The sequence below is a fragment of the Coregonus clupeaformis genome, unplaced genomic scaffold (genome assembly GCF_020615455.1).
Source record: "Coregonus clupeaformis isolate EN_2021a unplaced genomic scaffold, ASM2061545v1 scaf0473, whole genome shotgun sequence".
NCBI lineage: Eukaryota > Metazoa > Chordata > Actinopteri > Salmoniformes > Salmonidae > Coregonus > Coregonus clupeaformis.
Window position 1 is genome coordinate 49,809 of NW_025533928.1, and position 22,024 is coordinate 71,832.

General features: G+C 45.1%; 1 protein-coding gene across 2 annotated transcripts in view; it reads left to right on the forward strand.

Annotated features, from left to right (window-relative positions):
• Positions 1 to 22,024, forward strand: part of LOC123484804 (butyrophilin subfamily 1 member A1-like) — a 35,352-nt gene that overhangs the window by 7,354 nt on the left and 5,974 nt on the right. For both annotated transcript variants that reach the window (XM_045215563.1, XM_045215564.1), the window contains exon 2: positions 5,056 to 5,409. In XM_045215563.1, the coding sequence (XP_045071498.1) occupies positions 5,056 to 5,409 (354 nt within the window). The remainder of the gene's footprint in view (positions 1 to 5,055; positions 5,410 to 22,024) is intronic.

Sequence of the window (22,024 nt, forward strand, 5' to 3'; positions counted from 1 at the left end):
GAGCTTTCTCCAGTTCCAATGCATGCTTGTCTTGTAATGATGCTTGGCGAGCTAGTAGAGCTGCTCGTTCTGCCTCGGCTTTAAGGCGTTCAGAGGACACTGAGGAAGCAGTCTTAGAATACTTAGTTTTACTTGATATTTTTGACACATTGGAAATGCTGTCATGTGGTTCAATGAGCGTTTGTGGCTCAACTTCAGCCTTTTTCCATATTTCCACCTCTTTCAGGAAATGTTCATAAGTTCTCATTCTTGGTTGATAATAGTTAATGCTCTCCTGTTCCTGTTCCTCCTCTGTGACCAGCTCTAGCACAGATTCATGAGCCTTCTTAAAGTCATTGAGCACAGCATCAAATGCTTCAAGACTCTCATTCACAGTTGCAATGTTTCCTCCATCAACAAGAAGGACTTTTATTTCATTCATTTTACGTGTACACACTCCAAGTTTGCCTCTCCGGGCTGCATAGAGTGAATTTAGATGCTCCTCTGCCCTCTCCAGTGGAGTCTTATTTGGGATTTCCTCCTCCATCATTCACTTTTAGTTCACTCAATTTACAATGACACGGTTGTTGGTTTGATTGTTAAACGTAATGCCCCTTTAGACCTCCTTTAATCTTTAAAAACACAGTCATCCATTTCAGCATATTGACCCATTTTGAATTGCACATGTGCAAGTTTGGCATTTTAGATGCGTTTTAAACATTTCATCCCGTTGAGGTTTTGTCCCTTTAATGAAGTTTTAACACGCAGTATCTTTAGATCCTTAAGTTGCATTCGTTGCGTTGATGGATTGCATTTCCACGTTAGGCCAAATATTAGATATATGATTAGGCTACATTGTGCATAGGATCTGTGTTTCCCAAACTTAAACTTCTTAATTGTTTTCACAGCGCTGTATTTTGAATTCCATTCCCAAGTTTATCAAACATTCCAATTATAAGCACATTTGCGCTTCCATAATATGCATGATCAAACGATCGCCTTGAACAGGGCAGCTCATTCATTCGCAGTGGTTACTCACGGCTGGCGAAATCTAGGAGTTCAAATCCTTCCAAGCGAGCTGTCCTTATGGTCCGAATGCAATTACAAATAGAACAAAATCCAGCGTGTGTCCGAACCGGAGATTTCCTTCCGGTAGTAATCCTTCACAGAGTTTTTTGACTTGAATGTAGTGGCTTCCTTTCCTCTTTACCATAGCCACTGCCCTAGCCTGAAGCGGGGTTGTTTCGGACGCATACAGTCCACACTCAACGTTTCCAAACGGCCAAACATTCAATGAGATCCAGGGATATAGTGCAACAAAAAAAAATTATTCTTCTTATCTAACAAAAAGTATTCTCCAATCAACATAAAGCAGAGATTACTTGAAATGCAAATACATAATATAATATGACCTGTCTGTCTGTATTTCTGTATGTCTATATGGTCAAAAAACTATACCGCTCCCGCATCTAGCAAGGACTCCTCCCCCCGAAGGCCCAACTTCCTGCCTTTATACTAACACAATTAACACAGTACAATGAATGGGCAAGAGGGGGGGCCAAAAACTGAGTTACACGAATAACAAATGAATATATCTCAATCCGGTAAATAAATCATAAAGGTACGTACCTAATATTTCATCATATACATTAATATTTAATATATTTACACAAATGTACATGGAGCTCAGTATGTTCAGTCTTTTATACAAAATATGCCCAAATCGGCTCTAACAGTCATGGTAGGCTACAGTATTTGGAGTTAGGTTGGATATAGTCATGGTAGGCTACAGTATTTGGAGTTAGGTTGGATATAGTCATGGTAGGCTACAGTATTTGGAGTTGGGTTGGATATAGTCATGGTAGGCTACAGTATTTGGAGTTAGGTTGGATATAGTCATGGTAGGCTACAGTATTTGGAGTTAGGTTGGATATAGTCATGGTAGGCTTCAGTATTTGGAGTTGGGTTGGATATAGTCATGGTAGGCTACAGTATTTGGAGTTGGGTTGGATATAGTCATGGTAGGCTACAGTATTTGGAGTTGGGTTGGATATAGTCATGGTAGGCTACAGTATTTGGAGTTGGGTTGGATATAGTTGGATATAGTCATGGTAGGCTACAGTATTTGGAGTTAGGTTGGATATAGTCATGGTAGGCTACAGTATTTGGAGTTGGGTTGGATATAGTCATGGTAGGCCACAGTATTTGGAGTTGGGTTGGATATAGTCATGGTAGGCTTCAGTATTTGGAGTTGGGTTGGATATAGTCATGGTAGGCTACAGTATTTGGAGTTGGGTTGGATATAGTCATGGTAGGCTACAGTATTTGGAGTTGGGTTGGATATAGTCATGGTAGGCCACAGTATTTGGAGTTAGGTTGGATATAGTCATGGTAGGCTACAGTATTTGGAGTTGGGTTGGATATAGTCATGGTAGGCTAAAGTATTTGGAGTTAGGTTGGATATAGTCATGGTAGGCTACAGTATTTGGAGTTGGGTTGGATATAGTCATGGTAGGCCACAGTATTTGGAGTTAGGTTGGATATAGTCATGGTAGGCTACAGTATTTGGAGTTAGGTTGGATATAGTTGGATATAGTCATGGTAGGCCACATTATTTGGAGTTGGGTTGGATATAGTCATGGTAGGCTACAGTATTTGGAGTTGGGTTGGATATAGTCATGGTAGGCTACAGTATTTGGAGTTAGGTTGGATATAGTCTTGGTAGGCCACAGTATTTGGAGTTGGGTTGGATATAGTTGGATATAGTCATGGTAGGCTACAGTATTTGGAGTTGGGTTGGATATAGTTGGATATAGTCATGGTAGGCCACAGTATTTGGAGTTAGGTTGGATATAGTCATGGTAGGCTACAGTATTTGGAGTTAGGTTGGATATAGTCATGGTAGGCTACAGTATTTGGAGTTAGGTTGGATATAGTCTTGGTAGGCCACAGTATTTGGAGTTGGGTTGGATATAGTTGGATATAGTCATGGTAGGCTACAGTATTTGGAGTTGGGTTGGATATAGTCTTGGTAGGCCACAGTATTTGGAGTTGGGTTGGATATAGTTGGATATAGTCATGGTAGGCTACAGTATTTGGAGTTGGGTTGGATATATTCATGGTAGGCTACAGTATTTGGAGTTAGGTTGGATGTAGTCATGGTTGGCCACAGTATTTGGAGTTAGGTTGGATATAGTCATGGTAGGCTACAGTATATCTTACAATCTTATATATTGACTGGAATTGTGTTGGGTATCTTTAATAAGTGCAGAATTTCTTCCATTTCAAAATAGTTCTGCCAAAAACTTTACTCATCAGATTGTAAGATGTGCTGCTTCCCCCTTTTTTAGTTGCAGGAAATTACATTTTCGGGGTGCCATTTTGTTGTTTGAGCACATGCCTCCAAAAGGTCTGCATGGCCCTAAATCTTCTCATCAAGCTTCTAAACGGAAAAATCTGGAACAACAATCTTTGAATCCCAGAGCCGACTAGGTGAAAAATCTGTCTGTGCCCTTGAGCAAGGCACTTAACCCTAATTGCTCTGGATAAGAGCATCTGCTAAATTACTAAAATGTAATGATTTTGCATAAATCTACATCTGTGTGAAATTTGGTGCTTTTATCACAAAATGCACGATTGTTTTGCTTAGCTGCCCCTCTCCCACATGATAACATCAAGCCTGGCCTAAAGAGAACTGTTTCCACTAGTTACCACAGCCACAAAGGCAAAATTGGCTATATCGTAAAAATATATGGAAACAAAAATGAGATATTTGGTCTTAATTTAAAGTTCTTTTTAGGCGTAAGTATATTCTCTAATTGACAGGTCCAACATTTTGTAAGCATATTCTCTAATAGACGGGTCAGAACCAACAGTTTATAAGCATATTCTCTAATAGACGGGTCAGAACCAACATGGCTGAATACCTCTGGTGGGAGGCAAAGAGACCCGAACCCTCTGGAGGTGCAGTTGTAGAGGGACCTCGGTATGCACCGGACTGACGCGGGAGTGGAGAATGGCCAAATTAGTTGTTGTTCTAGTTTGGTTGTGTTCATTTTGTAATTGTATAACCCACTAATGTCCCACAAAATCATCCCGCATTTGGGTATTTTTAAATGTGATCATCACCCACATCTGTACACTTTCCGTCTGCTGATAAACGGGACACATGAAAGTAGCGCAATTGATGTTGAATTGACCATTGAATTCACCCAATGCAAGAGCATCAGACTGTAATTTAATAAAGTAGATGACTGTTGACTCATTTATACTCCTATGGTCCTTTAGTGGTAATATTATGTGTGAGTCCTTTATCTTAGAACTTGTTGACAACCAAGATGACATGTTCTGTAGGCTACAGCAATGACCCGATGGAACTAAAACTTGGTATGGACATTTATCCTCAAGACATTTAAACTCTGTCTGTAGAAGATTCAGTCAGTGCCATTAGTGAGGATATGATACAGCACACTTGTGTGGGTGGGGTATAGGACAATGCACTGTCTGGTACGAGGGGTGGGGGTCTGGGACGAGGGTGGGGGGTCTGGGACGAGGGGGGGGGGTCTGGGACGAGGGGTGGGGGGTGGGGGGTCTGGGACGAGGGTGGGGGTCTGGGACGAGGGGTGGGGGTCTGGGACGAGGGTGGGGGTCTGGGACGAGGGTGTGTGGGGGTCTGGGGCGAGGGGTGTGTGGGGGGTCTGGGGCGAGGGGTGGGGGTAGTGCTTGCTGTGAATTATAGTGCAGTGCATTGTGGGCTGCATGGAAGCAGGACAAAATGAATTGACAACCCAAATCATAGTGTGGACCGGATAGAAATGTGTCACGGGCCAGATTGTGTTTGACAAGTTATCTACACTGATTTGAAGTGGATTTAACAAGTGCCCGAACTTTCTACATAAATCTCCCACATGACGCCATCTTAACAGACTTCATTTGGCTTCAATGCACTATTATGCCTTCACATAGGAATGAATGGTGTCACATGATCAATGACTTTGTCCATTCATATGGGCCAGAATCCATGGAAGAACAGGAAGTTACCAGTTATCTTTGACCGTGTAATTTGTTTTTCTCCAGGGTCGTCTGAGGTTGTTGGATCGGCTGACCCAGTCGTTGCCATAGCTGGTGATGACGTCATTCTGCCATGTTCCCTGAAACCCAGTGTCAATGCTGAGGACATGCTAGTGAAGTGGACAAGATCGTACCTGAAAACAGAAAACGTCCATCTTTACCTTGACGGTCGAGACTCCGATGAAGAGCAGGTTCCATCCTACAAGGGAAGGACATCAATGTTTTATGACGAACTGAAGAACGGTAACGTCTCCTTAAAGCTGACCAGAGTTACTCTCTCTGATCCTGGAAGCTACAAGTGCTACATTCCAAGTCTGACCACCAGCCAGGTGAAGGAAACCACAGTTCAACTCTTTGTTGGTGAGTCATGAATACTGGACATGTGATCAGAGGTTGTATTGGTAAATCTGTCTAAACGATTGGCTGCTAAAATATCAAAATGTCTTCCTCCCTCATGTCATCATTCCTTCCTCAATATTGTTACTTCCTACTGTTGACTCATAGTAGTTACTATGTATTACTGATAGTGATACATTCTATAGAGAAGGTGTTGGCTCATAGTAGTTACTATGTACTACTGATAGTGATACATTCTATAGAGAAGGTGTTGGCTCATAGTAGTTACTATGTACTACTGATAGTGATACATTCTATAGAGAAGGTGTTGACTCATAGTAGTTACTATGTATTACTGATAGTGATACATTCTATAGAGAAGGTGTTGACTCATAGTAGTTACTATGTATTACTGATAGTGATACATTCTATAGAGAAGGTGTTGACTCATAGTAGTTACTATGTATTACTGATAGTGATACATTCTATAGAGAAGGTGTTGACTCATAGTAGTTACTATGTATTACTGATAGTGATACATTCTATAGAGAAGGTGTTGACTCATAGTAGTTACTATGTATTACTGATAGTGATACATTCTATAGAGAAGGTGTTGACTCATAGTAGTTACTATGTATTACTGATAGTGATACATTCTATAGAGAAGGTGTTGACTCATAGTAGTTACTATGTACTACTGATAGTGATACATTCTATAGAGAAGGTGTTGACTCATAGTAGTTACTATGTATTACTGATAGTGATACATTCTATAGAGAAGGTGTTGACTCATAGTAGTTACTATGTATTACTGATAGTGATACATTCTATAGAGAAGGTGTTGACTCATAGTAGTTACTATGTACTACTGATAGTGATACATTCTATAGAGAAGGTGTTGACTCATAGTAGTTACTATGTATTACTGATAGTGATACATTCTATAGAGAAGGTGTTGACTCATAGTAGTTACTATGTACTACTGATAGTGATACATTCTATAGAGAAGGTGTTGACTCATAGTAGTTACTATGTATTACTGATAGTGATACATTCTATAGAGAAGGTGTTGACTCATAGTAGTTACTATGTATTACTGATAGTGATACATTCTATAGAGAAGGTGTTGACTCATAGTAGTTACTATGTATTACTGATAGTGATACATTCTATAGAGAAGGTGTTGACTCATAGTAGTTACTATGTATTACTGACAGTGATACATTCTATAGAGAAGGTGTTGACTCATAGTAGTTACTATGTATTACTGATAGTGATACATTCTATAGAGAAGGTGTTGACTCATAGTAGTTACTATGTATTACTGATAGTGATACATTCTATAGAGAAGGTGTTGACTCATAGTAGTTACTATGCATTACTGATAGTGATACATTCTATAGAGAAGGTGTTGACTCATAGTAGTTACTATGTACTACTGATAGTGATACATTCTATAGAGAAGGTGTTGACTCATAGTAGTTACTATGTATTACTGATAGTGATACATTCTATAGAGAAGGTGTTGACTCATAGTAGTTACTATGCATTACTGATAGTGATACATTCTATAGAGAAGGTGTTGACTCATAGTAGTTACTATGTACTACTGATAGTGATACATTCTATAGAGAAGGTGTTGACTCATAGGAGTTACTATGTATTACTGATAGTGATACATTCTATAGAGAAGGTGTTGACTCATAGTAGTTGCTATGTATTACTGATAGTGATACATTCTATAGAGAAGGTGTTGGCTCATAGTAGTTACTATGTACTACTGATAGTGATACATTCTATAGAGAAGGTGTTGACTCATAGTAGTTACTATGTATTACTGATAGTGATACATTCTATAGAGAAGGTGTTGACTCATAGTAGTTACTATGTATTACTGATAGTGATACATTCTATAGAGAAGGTGTTGACTCATAGTAGTTACTATGTATTACTGATAGTGATACATTCTATAGAGAAGGTGTTGACTCATAGTAGTTACTATGAAAACATTACTGATGCGAAGGTCCATCGGTATGCAGATGCCACCATCATCTATAGCCCTACTCCCATACTTGGATTAGGTATTTCTCAAATAGCAAGAAGTATTTAATGTTGTCCAACTTCACCTCTTTCAGATCAAATTGGTCCTAAATGTGTTGAAAATCTAACTAATGGGATTGTCAAGATCAAGAAAGCAACCCTGCCTCAGATAGTCACTTAGCAAAACAAGCCACTAGAGGTGTTGTCGTCACACAAGTAGGGTTTTCATATTTTCTTTTAATACTAATAATACAACGGGGGACCAGAGTGTGTGTGTTTCAGGGGAAGGGGGTGGATCTGATCTCCATCACCTAGGACTTGACATAGGTTAATCAAATCTCAAATTCGTGTCAATTTTTGCTCAATCTTGCATGCTTTCTCAAACAGCTGTAACTGTATATGCATTCGTAAATCAGGTCCTTTCTTGAGTTGGGCTCTGGGATGTAACAACCGTTGAGCATTTGAGCTTATGGTTGATTGTGGAGGAAAGGGGTTGAGTGTGTGTGTGTGTGTGTCCCACATCTGTTGCAAGGGGGTTAGGGAGAATATCGGATGAACCACAATAATTGTTTGCTAAAATAATAATTGCTTTTTCTCTCTTATCAACTGTCCTGGTCCTCCTGGAGGTGATTTGTTAACAATTGTCTGTACAATTAAACAATTGTCATTTGTTTAACTGTGGTTTGAATCAAGAGTGATTTCAACAGAGGTAGTATGCAACAGTACACTACTCCATTACTATCAAGGCTACACCTCAGAACTGCCATCTTTGCAAACATGCCTCCCCATTTTCCCAGAGTCAAGTCCAGCCAATCCCAGGCATGTCTCTGACTTCTTGTCGTTGTCCTTTGAGTTTTATCATAGCTTCAGCAAAGGATCCTTCTGGGGCGGTGTTATTGGGGATAAAGGTACAACACTGTTCCCCAAACATAACACAGACTCCACCTTTTTCTGTTAGGAGCCAATCTAAAGCCTGTCTATTCTGCCAGGTCATCCTACTTGTTGCCTGTTCTTGTTCTCCCAGAGCTGTCAATGCTGAGTCCGTATCATTTATTAACCTGTTCTTGTTCTCCCAGAGCTGTCAATGCTGAGTCAGTATCATTTATTAACCTGTTCTTGTTCTCCCAGAGCTGTCAATGCTGAGTCCGTATCATTTATTAACCTGTTCTTGTTCTCCCAGAGCTGTCAATGCTGAGTCCGTATCATTTATTAACCTGTTCTTGTTCTCCCAGAGCTGTCAATGCTGAGTCCGTATCATTTATTAACCTGTTCTTGTTCTCCCAGAGCTGTCAATGCTGAGTCAGTATCATTTATTAACCTGTTCTTGTTCTCCCAGAGCTGTCAATGCTGAGTCCGTATCATTTATTAACCTGTTCTTGTTCTCCCAGAGCTGTCAATGCAGAGTCACTATCATTTATTAACCTGTTCTTGTTCTCCCAGAGCTGTCAATGCTGAGTCACTATCATTTATTAACCTGTTCTTGTTCTCCCAGAGCTGTCAATGCTGAGTCCGTATCATTTATTAACCTGTTCTTGTTCTCCCAGAGCTGTCAATGCTGAGTCCGTATCATTTATCAACCTGTTCTTGTTCTCCCAGAGCTGTCAATGCTGAATCAGTATCATTTATTAACCTGTTCTTGTTCTCCCAGAGCTGTCAATGCTGAGTCCGTATCATTTATTAACCTGTTCTTGTTCTCCCAGAGCTGTCAATGCTGAGTCCGTATCATTTATCAACCTGTTCTTGTTCTCCCAGAGCTGTCAATGCTGAATCAGTATCATTTATTAACCTGTTCTTGTTCTCCCAGAGCTGTCAATGCTGAGTCCGTATCATTTATTAACCTGTTCTTGTTCTCCCAGAGCTGTCAATGCTGAGTCCGTATCATTTATTAACCTGTTCTTGTTCTCCCAGAGCTGTCAATGCTGAGTCAGTATCATTTATTAACCTGTTCTTGTTCTCCCAGAGCTGTCAATGCTGAATCAGTATCATTTATTAACCTGTTCTTGTTCTCCCAGAGCTGTCAATGCTGAGTCAGTATCATTTATTAACCTGTTCTTGTTCTCCCAGAGCTGTCAATGCAGAGTCACTATCATTTATTAACCTGTTCTTGTTCTCCCAGAGCTGTCAATGCAGAGTCACTATCATTTATTAACCTGTTCTTGTTCTCCCAGAGCTGTCAATGCTGAGTCACTATCATTTATTAACCTGTTCTTGTTCTCCCAGAGCTGTCAATGCTGAGTCCGTATCATTTATTAACCTGTTCTTGTTCTCCCAGAGCTGTCAATGCTGAGTCCGTATCATTTATTAACCTGTTCTTGTTCTCCCAGAGCTGTCAATGCTGAGTCCGTATCATTTATCAACCTTTGCTGATTGTAATACATGTAATTGATCCCATTCTAAGTTTTTATTGGGAGTTATCCAGACGAATATTGATTCAAGTCCTGATGTAATTTCACTTCTAGCTTTCAATTCGTTAGGAATTCCCCGGGGTTGGCCTATAGAATCTAGCTGTGCATTGGGATCGGTTTGATATGTTCTCTTTGATCTTTTGAATTGGGTTTCCTGCTCATCAACCTTTAGGGCCTCCCAGTCAGCTATTACAACTAGCTGTATCAGCTGTACTCTCTGGCACAGAGCCCCTTCCATCCTTTTGGTAATGTTGCCCTGAGTTGCCCCTGATGTTGCCCTGAGTTTCCCCTGATGTTGCCCTGAGTTTCCCCTGATGTTGCCCTGAGTTGCCCCTGATGTTGCCCTGAGTTGCCCCTGATGTTGCCCTGAGTTGCCCCTGATGTTGCCCTGAGTTGCCCCTGATGTTGCCCTGAGTTGCCCCTGATGTTGCCCTGAGTTGCCCCTGATGTTGCCCTGAGTTGCCCCTGATGTTGCCCTGAGTTGCCCCTGATGTTGCCCTGAGTTGCCCCTGATGTTGCCCTGAGTTGCCCCTGATGTTGCCCTGAGTTGCCCCTGATGTTGCCCTGAGTTGCCCCTGATGTTGCCCTGAGTTGCCCCCTGATGTTGCCCTGAGTTGCCCCTGATGTTGCCCTGAGTTGCCCCTGATGTTGCCCTGAGTTGCCCCTGATGTTGCCCTGAGTTGCCCCCTGATGTTGCCCTGAGTTGCCCCTGATGTTGCCCTGAGTTGCCCCTGATGTTGCCCTGAGTTGCCCCTGATGTTGCCCTGAGTTGCCCCTGATGTTTCCCTGAGTTGCCCCTGATGTTGCCCTGAGTTGCCCCTGATGTTGCCCTGAGTTGCCCCTGATGTTGCCCTGAGTTGCCCCTGATGTTGCCCTGAGTTGCCCCTGATGTTGCCCTGAGTTGCCCCTGACAGACCCAGAAGAAATCTGCCACGGCCAACGACTGATCCTCATAAGGAGCGATCAGCGGTAATGCCAGTGTCTGATTCTCACATACTTCAGGGGTAATTATCACTCCAGCACTTGACCCTGCTGCATGATAGATTTTCCTTTGGGGGGTGTCTGCATTCCAAGAGATATTCTTATCCAGGTGCCGTGTAGTTTCACATTTTCCCTTGAATTTTCCCAAATCAAACCCCAATTGTTTTGTTGTAGCACTCATACTTCTGCCCATAATCTCTTTGATATGTCTTCCATTTCTTCCATTGTCCTGGTTTCTATTCTAACACCTAGTTGCTTACACCACTCCCCCCACCCTGTTTGACTATAAAATGGTTTATATTCCGGGTTTCCTAAATAATATAAACATTCTGCTGGACAGTACGGTCTCTCCCAGTCTCTTAGAGGACAGAAGTTGTGGTTAAAATCAGCCCAGTCCTGGTAGCTGTGGGGATTTGGTACTTCTATCAGTTCCTTTAATGAGGAGGGGTTGTATACTAGACCATTTTCTTTCTTCAGGTTTAATGTAGTATATTGTGCCCACTTATACCAGTCATTACCCAGCGCCTCCTTCCATGCCCTTTCTTCCACGTCTGTTGGGGCCCTAGCAGGTAAGGGGCCAGCCATTACCCAGCGCCTCCTTCCATGCCCTTTCTTCCACGTCTGTGGGGGCCCTAGCAGGTAAGGGGCCAGCCATTACCCAGCGCCTCCTTCCATGCCCTTTCTTCCACGTCTGTTGGGGCCCTAGCAGGTAAGGGGCCAGTCATTACCCAGCGCCTCCTTCCATGCCCTTTCTTCCACGTCTGTTGGGGCCCTAGCAGGTAAGGGGCCAGTCATTACCCAGCGCCTCCTTCCATGCCCTTTCTTCCACGTCTGTTGGGGCCCTGGCAGGTAAGGGGCCAGCCATTACCCAGCACCTCCTTCCATGCCCTTTCTTCCACGTCTGTTGGGGCCCTAGCAGGTAAGGGGCCAGCCATTACCAGCGCCTCCTTCCATGCCCTTTCTTCCACGTCTGTTGGGGCCCTAGCAGGTAAGGGGCCAGCCATTACCCAGCGCCTCCTTCCATGCCCTTTCTTCCACGTCTGTTGGGGCCCTAGCAGGTAAGGGGCCAGCCATTACCCAGCGCCTCCTTCCATGCCCTTTCTTCCACGTCTGTTGGGGCCCTGGCAGGTAAGGGGCCAGCCATTACCCAGCGCCTCCTTCCATGCCCTTTCTTCCACGTCTGTTGGGGCCCTAGCAGGTAAAGGGCCAGCCATTACCCAGCGCCTCCTTCCATGCCCTTTCTTCCACGTCTGTTGGGGCCCTAGCAGGTAAGGGGGCTGGTGTACATGCCCAAGGAATAATTACTTCAGCGTTGCCTCCTGGGAATGTCGTGCTTGTAATTGCTACATCATATTGTTTATCTGGATCTTGGGCTGTTTCTCTTATGTCTCTGGTCCACCTGTCTCCTTTTATTATCTTGATACCACAGTTACTGCTGTCTCATGTGGTTTCCCCATAATCCCGGTGATGGGCCCACCCACACAATCCATCATCTGACCTTTGCTCCTTAATAGCGAATGCTTTCTGTGTTTCCGTCGTGGTTCTTGTTTGTGCAGGAATGGACATTCTAGTCCTGTCTGTTTCTAGTCTTTGTCTTGTTTCTGTGCTTTTCACTACTGCCAGCATGTAATTTTCCTTATTCAGCTGTTTTGGTTTCCAATTTCTGTTAGGGGGACCAGTCAAAGGCAGAGAAATCAATGGTGGGGAGGTCTGGTGAGTCCTGGAGGTCTGGGAAGGTCTTTCCCTCTCTGGTCTGGGCGGTCTGTCCCTCTACTGAGGGAATCAGCCATAGTATGTAGCTCATCAACAGCATTCCTACTGCCATCCTCCCCCATCTCCTGATTCTGGCCACCTCCAGCAGGGAGTGGTGATTCCCCCAGCAGGGAGTGGTGATTCCCCCAGCAGGGAGTGGTGATTCCCCCAGCAGGGAGTGGTGATTCCCCCAGCAGGGAGTGGTGATTCCCCCAGCAGGGAGTGGTGATTCCCCCAGCAGGGAGTGGTGATTCCCCCAGCAGGGAGTGGTGATTCCCCCAGCAGGGAGTGGTGATTCCCCCAGCAGGGAGTGGCGATTCCCCCAGCAGGGAGTGGCGATTCCCCCAGCAGGGAGTGGCGATTCCCCCAGCAGGGAGTGGCGATTCCCCCAGCAGGGAGTGGCGATTCCCCAGCAGGGAGTGGCGATTCCCCCAGCAGGGAGTGGCGATTCCCCCCAGCAGGGAGTGGCGATTCCCCCAGCAGGGAGTGGCGATTCCCCCAGCAGGGAGTGGCGATTCCCCCAGCAGGAGTGGCGATTCCCCCAGCAGGGAGTGGCGATTCCCCCAGCAGGGAGTGGCGATTCCCCCAGCAGGGAGTGGCGATTCCCCCAGCAGGGAGTGGCGATTCCCCCAGCAGGGAGTGGCGATTCCCCCAGCAGGGAGTGGCGATTCCCCCAGCAGGGAGTGGCGATTCCCCCAGCAGGGAGTGGCGATTCCCCCAGCAGGGAGTGGCGAAGCAGGGAGTGGTGATTCCCCCAGCAGGGAGTGGTGATTCCCCCAGCAGGGAGTGGTGATTCCCCCAGCAGGGAGTGGTGATTCCCCCAGCAGGGAGTGGTGATTCCCCCAGCAGGGAGTGGTGATTCCCCCAGCAGGGAGTGGTGATTCCCCCAGCAGGTGATTCTAGATCGTCTGTTTCCTCGTGGTACTCTGGTGCAGTGCTTTAGGTGACACCAGGTCGAACTCCCCTCTATCCGTATGGCCGTTGGTGTAGCCCGGACGTAGACCTTGTCCCCTGGGACTGCTGGGGGTCGTGGTGGTGGTGGATATTATAAAATAAGGATTTGCTGGAGTCCAAGTCAAACTAAGATTCCTTATTTTTCTGAGCTCAGAGAGAAATATACAGAATTCCACAGAGCAGTGTAGACAGTCTGGAGCATTGGGTGATAAGCACATATCTTTCCAGTTTCTGTTCTTGGGCGAAACGCTGTTCCGTTTTTATCTTTACAAGGACACAGGTGCAGCTGGTTTGCAACACAGGATTATACTCCCCAGAACAGGAGATGATAATAGGAACATTTCACACAGTTTCACTCAATTATGTGAACACATGCAATAAAAATGTCCCAGTACACTCCTCCCTGTTGTTAATTCCTTAACAATTTTCTAATCAATTTTAAATGTAGCAAGCTTCTAAAGGAACAATATCCTGTAGTCCACCAATTAGTCCATGTAAGTCTCATCTGTTGTGAAACTGAGTTTAAAACCTTTAACCTTCTACACATACCGTAAACAGTTCTAACTTGCCTGCTGATGATTAGGTATAACAAAGATAGCCAAGTGCATCCTTTCTCAGCAAAGCGTTTGCTCCCAGAGTGAGGCTGCTTAGGAGAGAACACCTGGCAACCACAGAGTCTGGACGTTCAGACCAGAGTGAGGCTGCTTAGGAGAGAACACCTGGCAACCACAGAGTCTGGACGTTCAGACCAGAGTGAGGCTGCTTAGGAGAGAACACCTGGCAACCACAGAGTCTGGACGTTCAGACCAGAGTGAGGCTGCTTAGGAGAGAACACAACCACAGAGTCTGGACGTTCAGACCAGAGTGAGGCTGCTTAGGAGAGAACACCTGGCAACCACAGAGTCTGGACGTTCAAACCAGAGTGAGGCTGCTTAGGAGACAACACAATCACAGAGTCTGGACGTTCAGACCAGAGTGAGGCTGCTTAGGAGAGACACAACCACAGAGTCTGGACGTTCAGACCAGAGTGAGACTGCTTAGGAGAGAACACCTGGCAACCACAGAGTCTGGACGTTCAGACCAGAGTGAGGCTGCTTAGGAGAGAACACCTGGCAACCACAGAGTCTGGACGTTCAAACCAGAGTGAGGCTGCTTAGGAGACAACACAATCACAGAGTCTGGACGTTCAGACCAGAGTGAGGCTGCTTAGGAGAGACACAACCACAGAGTCTGGACGTTCAAACCAGAGTGAGGCTGCTTAGGAGAGAACACCTGGCAACCACAGAGTCTGGACGTTCAGACCAGAGTGAGGCTGCTTAGGAGAGAACACCTGGCAACCACAGAGTCTGGACGTTCAGACCAGAGTGAGGCTGCTTAGGAGAGAACACCTGGCAACCACAGAGTCTGGACGTTCAGACCAGAGTGAGGCTGCTTAGGAGAGAACACAACCACAGAGTCTGGACGTTCAAACCAGAGTGAGGCTGCTTAGGAGACAACACCTGGCAACCACAGAGTCTGGACGTTCAGACCAGAGTGAGGCTGCTTAGGAGAGAACACCTGGCAACCACAGAGTCTGGACGTTCAGACCAGAGTGAGGCTGCTTAGGAGAGAACACCTGGCAACCACAGAGTCTGGACGTTCAGACCAGAGTGAGGCTGCTTAGGAGAGAACACAACCACAGAGTCTGGACGTTCAAACCAGAGTGAGGCTGCTTAGGAGAGAACACAACCACAGAGTCTGGACGTTCAGACCAGAGTGAGGCTGCTTAGGAGAGAACACCTGGCAACCACAGAGTCTGGACGTTCAGACCAGAGTGAGGCTGCTTAGGAGAGACACAACCACAGAGTCTGGGCGTTCAGACCAGAGTGCAGCTGCTTAGGAGAGAACACAACCACAGAGTCTGGACGTTCAGACAATGTTCCACTCCCACTGAGCCGACCTTGTGAGAGCAAACCTCTGTCTACAACAGGTCAAACATCACAGTCTTCAGCAGTAAAGGGTAGCTCAGCTAATCATTCTGGCCCTGGGTCATGGCAACATTTAACATTACATTTGGCCTTGACTTTGTTACCAGTTTTAAACACATATTGCAGCAAAACTCCAACATGAGGATGAGCAGCAACATCAATACAATGACTAAAACAACGGTCAGACACAGTTACATGATCCACCCTCCAAACCCGGTATTATCTGGCCCAGCAAACCACAGTGGGCCTGTGTGGTTGTGTAATACAGAGAACGTCATGGGGTCAGGGTTACATGGTATCTCCACTAAGAATGGTAATCCATTACCCCTATGGGAACTCCAACAAGCGGTAAACCTGCTCCTACCTTAACCGGCCCCAACCCACACACCCAACACTCTTTTTGTCCAGATGTAAGATTAGCAACCATTTCTGCTCTAGATAAGAACAAATTGTCCTCATTGTTCTGAGGGCCCAGCAGGGCTCTCTTCCGACCATGACCATCTACTTCTGGGCCTCTACTCCGGGCCGGCGTCGGGTCCCTTTGGCTCTGGACCTTCTTCCGTCACTAGGGTCTCGGGCTCAGGCAGAATATATCTCAATTTATCAACATCGGTCTGTGGAGTGTGTCCTTCTGGCAGCGTACCTATAGGGAAGCTGAGAGTCACTGCTGCAAAGACACACAGACACAGACAGACAGAAAATAAAAAGATGCTCCGCAGTGGCGAGGCCATCTTCCTCTTCTGGGGTTGGAACTCTCCTACAGTAGGACACATGGATCCAGGTATCTCTCTCTGCTACTTTCCCCGTCATCGAGGTAGTCAGCAACACCTGGTACGGGCCCCTCCACCTAGGGTCTTTCCAGCTCTTTCCTCTGTAGTCTTTTACTGCCACAAAGTCTCCAGTGTGCAGACAATGCTCAGATTCTCCTGCTAGGTTGGGCAGAGAAGCCTTCACCCATTGGAAGAGAGTCTTAAGAACATTGTTAGGTGAGACACCGTATGCTACTGTACCCTGTCTTCTCATCAGTCAGGAGAAGCCTTGAGATTAGGAAGTGCACATTCTTGCAGCCTGCTGCAGTCCACTAGTTTCAGAGACAGGCCCCCCTTTACTTCCCCTGTACCTCAGACATTATTTAAAGATATTTCAAACATTTTGTGTACCTGGTTTACATTGGGTTTTTCAGTACATTTCTTATCAGGAGAATTAGCATGTGTGCAACCAAAACTCTGACAATAGAAACTACAGAAAATGTCATTTGTGTGCCCTTTAAGGTTTATCATTTCTAACCCGTGAAAAACCCACTAAAACCAAAATAAAAAACCCTACACCACTAACAAATATTCATAACAGGTGGGTTGTGTGTGTGTGGTAAAACGTAGGGCAAAAACAAACAAATGGCCAGGCCTTACTTCATTCTACGGACTAATCCGGATCCTCATATACTTATAAAACTGCTGAATTTCACTAACTGCTCTCCTCAGCTCACAGACTCGGGAAACATCCCAAAGAGAGATAATGAAACCCCCATTCTCCTGGAAGAGAAAGTGTACATGTCATTAACATTCACTATAGCACATCTTAATCAGCAACCCAAACGTTTTATTTACAAACAAAACATGATGAAGATCATTCCACTGTCTTCCCTCAAATCATTAATCGTTTGTTTCAATCTAATTCCTCGTGACTACTCCAGAATAAGACTACATACAAAATTAGACTCCATTGTCTGTAATTCTTCAACGATTATCCAACCCCAAAATCGGCTCCATTTGCTCCCATGTCAAATTATCCTGGTAACGTTACAACGCCTTAGATCAGGGGTGTCAAACGTACGGCCCGCGGGCCGGATCAGGCCCGCAAACGGGTTTAATCCGGCCCGCGAGATGATTTTGAAAAAAATAATAAATAAAAAATAATATTTTTATTATTTTTTTATTTATTAAAATGCGCTGCAATTTTTCAATAAAATAAACTGCTGTTCCAATTGCGTCCACTGGATGGCGCAATAGCAATTGTGTTAAGCAAGCAAACTGTTTATACCGGGGCAGAGCAAGTAGGTCAAGCACGTGCAGCCAATGAGCTACTTTGTTTTGCCCGCGATATTTATTACGGCTTCTACTTTTAACATTATGTGCTTTGGCACCCTCATTGCCCCAATATGTCTCTGTCAAAAAAGAGAAAAGTGGACGCAGAGTGCAGAGTGTTCCAAGAAAAATGGTCATCCTATTTAATCACGGAATTGAATGGGAAAGCTGTATGTTTGGTGTGTTAAGAGCATGTTGCAGTGCTGAAAGAATATAACCTTCGTCGCCACTATGTGAGTCTTCATGCCGACAAATATGACAACTTTCAAGGACAGCGGAGATGAGAGAAGGTGAATGAACTGTTGGCGGGTCTGAAGAAACAGCAGTCTGTGTTTACTCACAGCCGAGACATCAGTGCAGTGAAAGCTAGCTACCTCATTGCTAATGAAATCGCAGTGGCTTCAAAACCATTTCGTGAGGGTGAATTTGTAAAAACATGCATGATGAAGGCAGCGGAGATTGTGTGCCCTGAAAAGCGGCAGGCTTTTGCAAATATCAGCCTGACAAGAAACACAGTTGCAGACAGGATTTCTGATCTTTCAGTGGATTTGGACAGCCAGTTGAAGCAAAAAGTAAAGTCATTTATTGCGTTTTCGGTTGCAATTGATGAAAGCACGGACATTACAGATGTTGCACAACTGGCCATTTTTTCATCCGCGGAGTTGATGACACATTGACCGTCACCGAGGAGTTCGTGGAGTTGGTGCCGATGACAGATACAACGACAGCAGCTGATATTTTTACCGCACTCGTCGGCGCGCTGGACAGGGTCGGCCCTCAATGATCGGGAAAAAAGCAGGCGTTGTGACAAAGTTCAGAGAGAAAGTGCAATCTGCAAATGGAGGACGTGATTTTTGACTTTTCACTGTATTTTGCACCAGGAGGCTTTGTGTTGCAAGTCATTAAAGATGGATAACGTCATGAAGGTGGTCATCCAAACTGTTAATTTCATCCGATCCAGAAGCCTGAATCACCGTCAGTTTGACAGCCTTCTCAGAGAGAAAGACCACATCTATGGCCTGCCATACCACACTGAGGTAAGATGGTTAAGCCGAGGTGCTGTGCTGAGGCGTTTCTTTGATTTACGAGAAGAAATTGAACAGTTCATGGAAGAAAAGGGCAAACCAGTGTTAGAATTTCATTCCGCAGAATGGATGCCGGACCTTGCATTTATGGTGGATGTTACAGAGCACCTGAATAACTTGAACAAACAGCTGCAAGGGCGCAACAAAGTTGTCATGCAGTATTATGACAGCATACGTTCTTTCAAGTTGAAGCTGTCATTGTGGGAGACGCAACTTGCCGGTGGTGATGCAGCTCACTTCCCCTGTCTGAAAAATGTGTGCGCGACCCAACATGTGGCAGACATGAAGCGGTTCAAAGATAAAATAACTGGACTGTTACGGGAGTTTGAGCAACGCTTTCAGATTTATGTTTCTATGTTGATGTGCTATTGTTTTTAATTGATTTTATTTTATTTGTATATTTAACCTATTCTTGACTCTGTGGTTCTTGCACTTGTTTGGGGAACAGGATTTCATTATTTTTATCTACATTTCTGCCTGAGAAATGACACCCTGATATAGTTCTGTGATCTGTAATATACTTCTGTGAATCACTGAGGCATTGTGTGTTTGTGTTCTTTGTCCTCAGAACTTTCAAATAACTTGAGGTGTTTTATGATTAATAATGATGTTGTGCTTTTGGACACTGTCCTAAGGCTCCAGCTTTATGTTTATATGTTTTTATGTTGATGTGCTATTGTTTTTAATTGATTTTATTTTATTTGTATATTTAACCTATTCTTGACTCTGTGGTTCTTGCACTTGTTTGGGGAACAGGATTTCATTATTTTTATCTACATTTCTGCCTGAGAAATGACACCCTGATATAGTTCTGTGATCTGTGAAACAGTTCTGTTAATCACTGAGGCATTGTGTGTTTGTGTGTTCTTTTTCTTTAGAATTTTCAAATAAACTTGACGTGTTTTATGATTAATAGTGATGTTGTGCTTGTACTATTTTGGACACACTGTCCTCAGGCTCCAGCTTTATGTTGTATGTTGATCGTATTAAAACAAAGAAAACAATCTGAAGTTGTTGTTTTTAAGTTATATATACCATGATTTTTCCGGTCCGGCCCACTTGGGAATAGATTTTCCTCCATGTGGCCCCTGAGCTAAAATGAGTTTGACACCCCTGCCTTAGATCCTTCCTGTTACCCCTCTAAATGTAATACTTTTTCCTGTCGCAAATATAGTCAATTACTCCGCGTAAGGAATCAGTGATATTTGATCCCAGGCATCTATTAAAAAGTTGTTTGAGATGTGGTCTCCTACGTCTCCCTTACATACTGTAGTGGACTTCCATCAGTCCTGGAAGAAAGACTCCTACTCAAGACACATCAGATAATACCTTGTTCCATTAAGGGGAATAGAAAGAATCCTACTCAAGACACATCAGATAATACCTTGTTCCATTAAGGGGAATAGAAATAATCCTACTCAAGACCCATCAGATAATACCTTGTTCCATTAAGGGGAATAGAAATAATCCTACTCATGACACATCAGATAATACCTTGTTCCATTAAGGGGAATATAAATAATCCTACTCAAGACAGATCAGATAATACCTTGTTCCTTTAAGGGGAATAGAAATAATCCTACTCAAGACACATCAGATAATACCGTGTTCCATTAAGGGGAATAGAAATAATCCTACTCAAGACCCATCAGATAATACCTTGTTCCATTAAGGGGAATAGAAAGAATCCTACTCAAGACACATCAGATAATACCGTGTTCCATTAAGTGGAATAGACACCTTCTAAAATAAAACAAACCCATAACCCGGTAATGTAATAATTGCAACCTGTTGCATTGATTTACTAAAAATATAAACCTGTTCATTAACAAATCTAGAACCTTCAAAAAGTTGGTGCTGCCCCAACAGCGTAATAGTCAAAACGAACTGTAATCCACTTCAATTACTTCACTCTGTCACGATCGTCAAAAGGAGTAGACCAAGGCGCAGCGTGGAATGGGTACATCTTTTATTAGAGTACTTACACAACTAACAAAACAACAAAACGAAACGTGAAGTCCTCGGTTAACAAACAAACCAACACGGAACAAGATACCACACCACACAAATGCCAAACGACTACCTAAGTATGGTTCCCAATCAGAGACAACAAGCAACAGCTGATTCACGTTGCCTCTGATTGAGAACCACCCCGGCCAACATAGAAACACAAAACATAGAAACTAACACCCTGGCTCAACATTAAAGAGTCCCCAGAGCCAAGGCGTGACAGTACCCCCCCAAAGGCGCGGACTGCGACCGCGCCAACCAAACACCACAGGGGAGGGACCGGGTGGGCATTCCACCTCGGCGGCGGATCCGGCTCCGGGCGTGACCCCCACCCTCTAACAACCCCCCCACCCCCGTAGTGCCCCTGGTCTGGTCTGGTCCCGCTGGCTGGAGCTGGACTGGACATCGGTGGAGCGGATTGCTTAGGCTCCGGTGTGGAGCAGCTGACCGGTACCTGGCCAGGCACCTGTGAAACGGGCACGGGCTGTGCCGGACTGACGACGCGCACCACAGGCTTGGTGCGGGAAGCAGGGACGGGCCGGACCGGGCTGACGACGCGCACCATTGGCTTGGTGCGGGGAGCAGGGACGGGCCGAACCGGGCTGACGAAGCGCACCACTGGCTTGGTGCGGGGAGCAGGCCGGACCGGACTGGCGACGCGCACCATTGGCTTGGTGCGAGGGGCAGGAACAGGCCGGGCCGGGCTGGCGACGCGCACCATAGGCTTGGTGCGAGGGGCAGGAACAGGCCGGGCCGGGCTGGCTACGCGCACCATTGGCTTGGTGCGAGGGGCAGGAACAGGCCGGGCCGGGCTGGCGACGTGCATCACAGGCTTGGCGCGAGGGACAGGAACAGGCCGGACCGCACTGGGAACACACACCACTGGCCTTATACGGGGATCAGGAACGGGCCGGACCGGACTGGCAACACACTTCAGTACCTCTCGCCGTGCCTCTACACTTTCCCTCCCTCTAATCACCAATGGCTCCCGTAACCCGGTGGCCTTCTCTCCTTGTCCACAAACTCGCCCCTTATCTGCCTCCAGCAGCCCCGTCGTCCACGGTGTGAGCCCCCCCCTAAACATTTCTTGTGGTTGCCTCTCCCCTGTGGATATGGCCTCCATGGCTCTCGCCAGACTCTCCATCCTCTGCTCCCAAGTCCAACCTCTCTCCTCTTCACGCTGCTTGACCCAGTTGAGGTGGTATCTTCTGTCACGATCGTCAAAAGGAGTAGACCAAGGCGCAGCGTGGAATGCGTACATCTTTTATTAGAGTACTTACACAACTAACAAAACAACAAACCGAAACGTGAAGTCCTCGGTTAACAAACAAACCAACACGGAACAAGATACCACACCACAC